The 10,928-nt window shown below is 43.1% G+C and overlaps 1 protein-coding gene across 1 annotated transcript in view; it reads right to left on the reverse strand.

Annotated features, from left to right (window-relative positions):
* C2CD2 (C2 calcium-dependent domain containing 2) overlaps nucleotides 1–10,928 on the reverse strand; it is a gene marked incomplete at its 5' end in the record, with an annotated part of 34,751 nt that overhangs the window by 21,205 nt on the left and 2,618 nt on the right. The window contains 2 exons of the mRNA XM_010186476.1: nucleotides 2,630–2,731; nucleotides 3,158–3,274. Of these exons, the coding sequence (XP_010184778.1) occupies nucleotides 2,630–2,731; nucleotides 3,158–3,274 (219 nt within the window). The remainder of the gene's footprint in view (nucleotides 1–2,629; nucleotides 2,732–3,157; nucleotides 3,275–10,928) is intronic.

A 10,928-nucleotide genomic window follows, 5' to 3' on the forward strand; every position in this document is an offset into this window, starting at 1 on the left:
GCCTAACCCTGGTAATTTATCTTGGTAACACTGTGGCCGTGCATCAACAGCTTTCATCACTGCCTGACCCATGCAGCCATGCTCAAGAGTGAAACCAAGGCAGAACCAGCTCTGGTCTCCACCAGCTGCCGGCTGCTTTGCTCTGCAACCCTGGCTATCCTGCATCACACTTCTCCATTGTAGAGATGTGTCCCTCAGCATAGATTTCTTGGCATGAGGGTCATTTCAAAAGCCTTGGTCCTTTCTCAGGTGTAGGAGGATGATTGTGCAATGACTTCTGCACTCCTAAAGGCACGTTTGCAGCTTGCACAACAGGTCAAACAGATTTGGAGTAACAGCCTTTTCCCAATTATCCAAGTGTTACAGGTGTTTCATAAAAATCCCTGGAATGTTGTGTACAGAAATCCTGTTTCACTGCCTTCTTGCTTAACCTCCCTCTGATGACAGACAGGTGGGTACTGTTCCAAACTACAACAGCATCGACCAGTCCCACAGAAACTCTGCTTTGTTCACACCATGCTCCCTCAAACAACTGCCAAGGGAAGAGGCAGCAGCACGTTTCTGCAACTTGCATATAATGAATGCTCTTTGACTTTTAAAAATATTCATGAAGTGAATTAGGCTGTCTAAAGCTTTAGTTTCAGTAATTTCATTACCTGTGTTATTTAAATAAGCAAGTAAATAGTGGTTAGTTTTCACTATTTTGGAGGTAATTTCCCTCCCCAGCCCTTACCTAAATGCTGGCTGATGAAGAAAGGTGCAAACTTGTAAAATACCAGCTAGCTCTCGCTTTGCCACCAACATTTGTTATTTAACGGTAACAACAGCAACAATAGTCATTGGACTTCTACTCACAGATATTTTCTGATGTTCCCATAGTTATTTGGAAAGCAGCTTGGTTAAGAACCACCTTTCAGCCCAACCTCATTTTTAGCCATCCTCATTTGGAAAGTAATGCTCCATCGTGCCACCCTCCATAAGGCAAGCCATAATGACTTAAATGCCAACCAAAAAGGCTTAAGACAACACATGTTACTTTGGGTTTGACATGGGCTAGAGGCACACAGCCAGCTACCATGGCCAGTATATAGAGTCACAGCAGCACAACCGCATGCAAACCCAAACTCTGCCACTCAGCCAGGGCACCAAATACAACTCAGGTTCACCCAGCTATTATCAACAGAAAATAGGTTATTATAGCCATCTTGTCTGACTGATGACAAACACACTGTGTAGATAATCACCAGCAATTAAAGATATTTATTTGTACACACAATATTGCTTCTGAAACTGGAAGAAACAAGACACAGAAGCCGACATTTAAGTTTAGGGACTGAAGCAATTTCCAAGGTGTAGGTTACTCACAGGTTTTGGCTCTTTTTTTTATGACCTCCTCTCTTCCTTAAGCGCTAATAGAAACTTCAAAGTGAAAATAAAGCCCTTAACTATTAAGACCTTAACAGGCTTACTTCAAACACACAAAGTGCCACAAGATGCAACTCCTTTGCAACTCTGGAGTCGGGTACCTCTCAAAAAGCAGGTTGTGAGGGCCAGTGACTGTACCAGAGTCATCTGCGTTTGCCAGTAAGTACTTAATGACTGTTCAGTATGTGGATAATCAGCACGCCACTCCAACACGTGAAGGTCATTTACACTGCTACATATGCACAGTAAAATCTACATTAAAACACACTTCAAAAGACTCATCTGCCTTCAGTTATGAGTTTCACATTTTTGTGCACAAAAACTGTGGTAATAAATTATTACAATTTTAGGTCACTCAGTACAGCTCTACCATACAATAAACCTAGCTTTTAATGAGGTCTACAGCTGGAAAACCAAATTCACAAAACATAAGCAAGGCTTCACCCAGTGTTGTAAGAAAGGCTTAAATCACATTCGTGCAAAAAAAAAAAAAAAAAATAATTGTGAAGAGTCAAAGGCAGAAGAGAGTCAGTCATGAAGAAACTCTTTTGGGGATGTCCCAATAAAAGAACCCCATTGAATCAGTGTTTATATGCTAAGATAAGGTGCAATTCCAAAAGCATCAAGATATTTTTAGACCATTCATCATTTTCTTAAATAACTGTACTTTTTCAGAGCTGCTTCTGAACTGTTGTTCCCAGATTTCAAAATTGATTTAAGGAAGGGGCAACTTTGTAATTACTTTGATGGGAATACCATTACAAATTTTTTTTAAAAAATCATTTCAGAAGAGCTCTGAGAGAAGGTATTTAGGAACAGACATTTTTTACACCTTTGAATTTGGATGAAAAATGTTTGCGAAGACATTTGTCTGTAAAATACAGACTTGATTTATCTTCAGTGCTTCAGTAGTCCTGAGAAATGCTCTTAGATTTCAAAGACGTAAGGTTTTGACAGATAAGCCATGACAGATTTCACTGAAGGAGTTCAAGATGGCACTGCCAACAGGTAACTGCCCCACACTACTACAAAAAGCAGCCAGCAGAAAGGAACAGGTGTTTTTGCTACAGCTTTTCCAGCCTCACTTGATACGTTCGCTCCAGACACTTCGACTGGTGACCAAAGGTATTACACTGGGGTTTGCACCAAAGGGATGGAGACCCATCTTCTCTACCATTACAACAAATAAAACTTGTTGACTGACCTCCTTCACTGTTGGCTGGATTTCAAAGTTGGTTTCATTGGCGTTAACGAGGAACCACTCGACTTTGACATCTTCTCCTTTGTCTTTCACGTAGAGCTGAAGCTGTGGATAGGAAAGCAGTTACTGGAGAGCGTTCTAGTGCCCTGTAAGGAAACTGTAGGCCAAGCTCCATACTAATGCTTGCCAAAGGAGGAATTATATCGGTTTCTGAGTAAGTAAATTCAGAGTGACAGTCTAAGAAGGCAGAAGTTACTGAAGCTTTGAGAGTGCACGCCAGTCAAAAAAGGATATTGTTGTTCTAAACATTCGAGTAGTTTACCCAACATGTTATTTATCCACAGTCTCCTAAAGAGGCAGCAGAATTTATGAAATTATCACCTGCCCCAGACAGAAACTAATATTATTAAGGTTTACACCAGAGTTAATATGAACTTATACGCATTTTGCGAACAGGAGGTTCAGCTCAGGTAGCTATGGGATAAGACGTAACAAAAGGAAGAAGAGAGACAGTAACATTTAATACTTTACCTGCAAGTGAAGTGGAGACAGTTTCACGCTGTATGACTGACTTGAGGCTGCGGGTGAAGTATGTGAGACAGTGACAACAAATGTAACAGAATCGCCCATGACATTGCAAGAAACCACCTAAAGAAATGAAAGGGGTGAGGGGAGACAAGGGAAGGGGAAAATACTTTAGTCTTCAGAAGAAGTTTTGGTGAAGGCAAGAAAGGAACTAAGAAAAGGATGGACTTCAAGCTACCAGAATTAAGCTAAACTCCATAGCTGGGAGATTTCTAAGCAATTTCATTAACATCCCTACCTCCTTCTGTACGCTTTTAAAACCAGTAGTTCAAGTGTTTGCTTCTGGATGCAGAATTTAATATCTGGCAATTCAGGTATTTTCCGAAATGTCTTTTGCATTGTTATCCAATAGACAAGGAACTCCTCACCTGACAAAGACTCCTTTGTGTCACACACCCATCTATTAAAAGTTCAAAGATCACAATTTTGGATAAGAGAGACAAAGAAGTTTTTTGTTCTTTCTCTTCTGCTCTGAACTAAGTAGCCTCTCATAGGACAGCTGGTTTTACCAAACAATATTTGGTTTTGTGGTATCCTGCAAATAAAAAACTTTGGCATAACTCTGCTGCTGCAGAAGAGGATTTTGTCTGAGTAATTCCAGTTCACAGTGGGATGGGAAGGGTTAGGAACCTTTAAAAGTTTATTCAAGTCTTTGACCAAACCAAGAAAGACCTTGAAGTTTCGAGATGAAGCTAAACGTCTGGGAAAAGTTTGTATGCCACTTCACTACAACAGATATCATTGAGTACACACTCCCATTTTTATGAGCAGTAATTCAACTTGTTATCACACTGAGTTTACAAACACTGAAAGGTTTTTCCTCCCTCTCCTCCACAAACCAGCTGAGGTGCCAGAGCCTGGTGGCACAGGAAAAGCCCACGTCCAGAAGTCAGAAATCATTCATTAGGGCAGGGAGAGAGGCTCACTTTGCAAACAGCCCTGATGGTTGAAGACATGCGCTCGTCCCTCTGCAGTTAGCGTCCCCACAGCTCCACCACTGGAAAGGAGAGCTGAGCCCTCCTTAGACGGACTCAGGCAAAGTTAACCAGGTTAATGCAATGCCCAGAAAAAATATTTGCTGCAAGATCTGTTCGATGGAAACTCTGCCTGTATGCTATTAAATTACGTTTGTGCACTTATTGCTTCACTCATGGGCACTGGAATTGAAGCTGAAGGCCTTAAAATGAATCATATACCTTCTGGATGATCCTTATCACTCTCTCCTTAAATATATTTCATCTCCCTAGGCTCTGCAGCATACATTTTAAGAAGCATCAGAGCATTATCAAGGGCTTCAGAGAACATCCATTAAGGTAGAGACTTAATTACAAAGGAGCGGGGGGAGGGGATGGACATGACAAATAAAATGCCCAACCACACCCACAAGCAACAAGATGTGTCTTTTCAGGTTTGTCTTCTGCAAATTAAAGTTTAGAAGTGGACAAGCCATTTCTCCCTCACCTCTCCCTTTTCCCAACATCTAAATTACTTCAGATGCAATTTCTGACCCTTAATCCCACATAATCAACATGAACAGCCAAGATTATGTTGTAACATAAAGGATTTTTAAGCATTTTTAATAGCTAACAAGATCAAAGACCCTAACTGCTTATTTTACTTGCAGTTGAGTTGAAACACAGAATCACTCCTTTTATTCACGAGGATGGATTGGCATAGTGGCTCTTTAAAGTCTTCAAAACTTAATAGGTTCTTCCCTCTATTCGAGGGCAGAGGTAGGAAAAAGACAGGTCTGATGCAAAAGCTGCTGACACTTGCACTTCCTAAACGAAGCGGTTTATTATCCATGCACATTTCTTCCACACATGCATAGGAAGTTCAGTGCATTCGGAACAAGTTGGACTTGTTGCACATGTGATGTGGAGCCATTTGTCTGGAATTTCTGGATGTCTAAGAGCCAAAGCTGCCAGGTATGTGGTTGAACATTGCTTTAAAAAAGAAGCATGGCAGGAGGGTTGGCAAATAAGTTCATGTGCCATTTTTTTCTTAATTGTGTTTACTTCTAAGTAAAAGATGGAAACAGACACTGCAGGTGGTAGAACTTTCACTCTTCTTTCTACACCTTGTCAAGAGATGCTAAATCCATTTTTTTAGTATTTTTGTACTTTTTAGTCTCCTTGATTAACTTATTTTTCTGCCAAAGATATCTACCAAGTATTACTCACCTTCTCCCCTCACTTTTATTAAAGTAGCTGTGGTCTGCAGGTACAGAGGTCTGTTAATTTTTAATCCGATCAGAAAAAGGAGTAATTTCACATTTGCTCATGGAAAATAATGTTTTATATGAGGTGAATTTCTTTGTTCTGGGAGCTGGATGGATTATGGAGTCAGAACACTGAGAAAAACAGAATTCCGGGCTAGGATTTGAAGAGAAAGCAATCCTGTTTTCATCTAAGATGTTATCACAAGTGGTGAGAAGTTGATTAAAGAGATGGCAACTGCCACTTCCCTTTTTAAGTGACATTCCTTTAGATGTGCAGCAGATGATTTTGACAGACCAGAGCAGAAATATGTAGGCCATTTTCCCCAGAACAGTCACATGAAGAAAAACACTGAACCTTCCTCTGCTACATTCTTCTCCCTCCATCCCTCCATCCAACCTGCTTCCTCAAATTCACTTCCTCTGCACAGATGAAGAGCAGGAGAAGGGAGGGTCACGCAAAGCACCCCTTTCTGGTTGACAGGGAAGAGAAAGAGGAAGGATAGATATTCACACGACAAGAGTAGCGCCTGGACTAATGGGAAGGGAGCTGCTCTTCAGCTTCATTTATCTTCACCATCTCTCTCCCATGCCTCCTTACCAGGGACATTCCCAGTCATTAATACTTTGTATTTTAGAGTCTAGAAAATCCGACAATTTCATAACAAACTGCACTTTAAAAATTAAGCCCTTGCACCACCACTCAGCAGCTGTGGCCAGTGAATTCTGGACTCCCAGAGGGGTCACAGTCCAGCTCTCTTTTGTTACCTTACATCTCGACAAGCAAGATCTCCTAAATGAGCAGAAATAGGGTGAGGTAAAGTAGCAGCACAAAGAAACCAGGACTGTTCTACCAGCAGGACCATGGTATTTTCTCACTCCAGCACCTACCTAGCTCTGGCCTCCATCGGCACAAACACCCCGTCACCAGCCAAGGTCTCTCTGTGCACTTTGGAGATCTCCCATGGAAGGGGTTCAGGTGCCTTCGCCAGCAAGGCTTCACCCCCACTCCTCCTCAGCCCTCTGTCATCCCTCACCACACCTGGCTGACTCCTGGCACTTGATCACTTCCCTGCCAGGGTAATTCTTGCTGTGCCCTCAACACCCTCCAGCCTCCCCGCTCACCTGCCTCCATCCATCTGTGGGTGCACCGGCCCACAATGTGGGTGAGCTGCCGTGGCAAAACTGCCTGACCTGGCTGGGTTCTGTTCCTCATCTGCCCAACACTGACACCCACCTCCAATGAGCTGCAGATGCTGTAACACACCTTGCTTATACATACCTAAAGTTGCTAATACAATTATCCTATGGAAATTCTGTTTCAGATAAACAACCTCAGGAATCAAGGAGACTGAAAGAGCACTACAGCTGGAGTACAACAAATATTTTTCTCAAGACTCAAGCATCTAAATTTGTGTACCCACAGCTACTAAAGCCCTTCCCCCTGCTTTGCCCTCCCTCTCTGGTATCTTGACTTTTCCCTTTTGTGGTTCCTCTGGACAGAGCTGGAAAATTTTGGTTTCTTTCCTTCCTGAAGTAGCAGGAGAACCTGCTTTGTCTCAAGGAGCACCAGAGTGCCCTTGGCTCCTCACATGTGGTATCCTCCCACCTTGAGAGGTTCCAGTTTTGGCACTGGCACCCCTACCCATTCGTGTGTGACACATGGCTTCCTTGTTACTCCTCCTTGCCCTCTCTGCATGTGGCAGCAGGTTCCCTCCCATGGTCAAAGAAAGGTGAAGGGCCGTGACTTCGGAGGGAAGCTCTGACAGCCCTGCAGGGGAAGGTCATCTTCATCTTCCCCAGGCCCCAACGGCATCACCTACGCATGTAAAACCCTCAGAATTACAGGCCTTGATTGCCTTTTTTTCTGGAAAGAAATCAGTTTTACTGCATTTGGTATTTATACCCAGAAAGAGCAGGTTATTCAGTAGTAAGTAAGTAATACAAATGTTTAACATTTTCACAAGAAAATGCATATACACAGTGAGTTAGACACAAAGCAAAAGGTGCCTTGATCTCAACTGTAGGGACCAGGAAGTTATTAGATTTAAGACCCTCCCCCGTTTCCTGTATTTGTTTGGGAGTACTACTCTGAGAAGAAGACTTTTTTTCTTGGCCAAACAGGCAGTTTGTGTGCTCAGCTTAAAACCTCACCACAGGAAAATCTTCCTGTCAAAACACTCAGCTGTTTAGAAGAAGAATTACACCATCTTCCTCAGTTACCAGAGCCTATGCTTTAACTTCTGGAGGGGGCTTCTTTAGCTTCTTCACCATTCCCTCCTTATCCAAGCAGTTCACCAAGTGACACAGACAAACTGAAGAAGACAAATGCAACATCTAACCCAGGCACAGCTAGGGGCAGATTTTTAGAAGGTGGTATCGAAGCGAGTTTGCCTGCAGCTATAATCAGACAACCCCTGAACAGTTTTCCAAAATGATGGTAAACACCAGGGTGAAGGCAGGGTGAGTGACAGAATGAGCGCATGGGAGAGTGAGCTACCACGCATGCAACGGAAACGAAGCAGCACCTGATAAAACAAGCAAATTTGTTTAAGACCTCCTTTGAGACTGACAGACACACAAAAAAGTTGAAAAAAGGGGAGGGGGAAATAAAACAAACATGCAGGAAGTACAAGAAGACAAGACAGGAAGAATTTTCAATACACCTATCAAGTAAAGTGAATATCAAACAGTGTGACGACAGGAAGTAGTACTTATGTGTAAGAAGGGGGAAAATAAATAAATACCAGAAATAGATTTGTTAATTTGGCCTCATTAACATGCAAGTCTCTACAAATAATTTGGGAGACAGCATAGCTGAAGACACAGAGACCAACGGAAGACAATAAAACACAGGAGAGGTTTGTACTACAGCAGCTTGGAGAGAGATTGAGTTCGAGAGACACAGGCTCTTGGTGCCATTGGGGTGCTTAAGGCATCCCTGACCCCAGCAACGAGCTGGCAGACGTGGCACAAGCCTGTAGGAGACCCACGCACATCTGCAGTAGCAGCTCCAGCTACCTGACAGTGCCAAAACTCCACTGACACAAACAAATCCCAACTGTGATGTCTTCCTCTGACACAAACAAATCCCAACTGTGATGTCTTCCTCTGACAAGACAGTTTTTAGGTAGGTTAGATTCATTATGTTGTCTTGCCTATTTCAGTAGGGTCATCCCATTGATAATAAAGCTTGTACTTCATCATTCCTGTGTTAAGGTGAACGGAGGTGTGTTTAAAAGGCAGAGGACAGTACAGTGAGCAGGGAGGTGAAAGCTGGAAGCAAGCTACAAAGGAGCCTGTCAGGCACCGACTCTATTGCATAGTTAATGTCCAAAATCCCTCAGGATAAATTTGAAAAAAAAGTGTGATGCTGAGGAAAGCAAGCTTGGAAACAGCAATATAAAGGAAGATCAGGACCTCACACCAAAAAAGCTGAAAAACCTTGAAGACTAGAAGAGAAATGCAATTCCAAATACAGATAGTGTGTGTGTGTATGAGAATTAACAAATACTACTTCTACAAAGGGCAGCTTATCACTGGGAAAACACCAAAGGAAGAGAGACTTGGACACATCAAGTCAGCCACAGTGTGAAACAGCCATCAGAGGCAGACTGGAAGCCTAAAATTCATCAAGAAAGTACTTTCAGAGACACAAAGAAGCAGTACCCTCCTTGCATGGTGAGACCTCACCTGTAGTGCTCTATGTCACTTCTGCATTAAGTTCAAGGAAATGGAGCTGCTGCAGAGAATGGGTGCACAGGAGTGGCTTACGAGACAGGACAACATCAGGAAAGGAGAGTTAAGTAACAACTCACTAAGCTAAGGTAAACAAAGGCTGGAAGGAAATAGAATTCCTTCACGATGTATTTACAGACAGCAAGCACCATGGAAGGAAAGTAAATACATTAAGGATAAAGGATTACACTAGTACAAAAACAGGAGGAAAAAAAAGGCAGCAAAAAGCTGCATGGGCCATGATTCTACTTGGCTTGTGTAAAAAAACCCCAGGTGTTAAAGCTGCAAAGCTTCAGGACAGCTTTTCAAGCAAAACAGGGAGTAAAAGACAATAGAGACTGCACATGTTGGTCAGGGCAGTTCACCCCACCAAAACCAATCAGAAATAAACACACGTACGTAACTAGGAATGACCTCAGTTAGTACTGTAGCAGTGACAGCGAGAAACCAGTCTTTCCCAGAGCAGAAAACAGGCTTTGCTACACAGTGTCTCTCCCTGCTTCAGAGCAAGCAGAACTGGAAGCCCCGATGCACCAGCCCAACACAAATGCAGGCTGCCAGCTCCCAGCAGCGTGGCTGTAAATGATCTGATACCAAGATGAAGCTCTGGCAGCTGTGTGGGCATGTGGGCATATGGACAGCTCTTCGGGCACGGTGCACTGCTCGTGGGAAAACACAACCTCTCACGAGGCCGCAAAACAGTCCTCCTTCCTATCCAACATTTCCTCCAGCAAGATTCATCACACAAAAATTAGTGCGAGGCTTTCATATTTGCTGTTGCCTGTTGTGATCCAAGACAGTCATTCCTTGTATAGCAACTTTTTTTTCACTCATTAAAGGAATGGCACTCTGAGGGCATTTCACCCCTTTCTGTTTAATCATGAAGCAGGAAAAGAAGGGAGACTCTGGTTGTAGCCTGTTTATTCAAAACCCTCTGTGCCAAGGGCCCAGCAAAGGAACCATCTTTTTTGATTCCTTTTTTGTTGTTGCTGTTGTGAAGTTCAAAGCCTCCAGAAATAGACTGCAGTAATGGAAAGGTTGGCAGAATTAGCTAAGAATATTCCTAATGTTTACTTTATTAAAACAAAACAGCCAACACCACACAATGAAAATAGGCCACCTCATTCTATATATTTAGGCACTGGCCCAAAATTGGAGTGAAGGCAACATAAAAAATAGAGGCTTTGTCAAGAAGCAATGTGGTGTAACCTTCAGCCACAGAGCAGCTCTGTCCCTATCACAATGGCTTTGGCCAAGCTCATAATCATCAGCTCCCCCAGCCGTGTCTGCAGCATTGCGCTGTGGAGCAGACGCCAGTTTTACAGCCTTCAGCTTCTTCAAGGCAAGGACAGTATGTATATACCTAATGACTGCACGTGTCAGCATGTGTCCTGGTCAGAAACAGGGCTGTCAGCAGTCATATAGTAATTGCAGTCTGGCTGGCAATCCTGTGTTGTTTCAGAGCAAGACCGCACGTGAGGCTTCCCAGGCAGGAGGCTCGCTCCCAGCACCATCCAGGCCCATCACCTGGGTGTGCTCCAAGGCCCAGCATTCAAAAGGACAGAGACCACCCACCACAAAAGACATACCACAGGGCTCTATCAGCACACAGCTGCAGTAAAGTATTACACATCCCGCTTCTACTGCTATTTTGATCTCTCATCCTCAATCATCCCCTTCCTTTGATGACCACAACCTCTCTGATGCAAGGTCAGATACATATTTGAAACAACATACAATAAATCAAGCCCTGGCTGCTGA

This window comes from Mesitornis unicolor, unplaced genomic scaffold (assembly GCF_000695765.1).
Source record: "Mesitornis unicolor isolate BGI_N332 unplaced genomic scaffold, ASM69576v1 scaffold23876, whole genome shotgun sequence".
In the NCBI taxonomy this organism is placed as follows: domain Eukaryota; kingdom Metazoa; phylum Chordata; class Aves; order Mesitornithiformes; family Mesitornithidae; genus Mesitornis; species Mesitornis unicolor.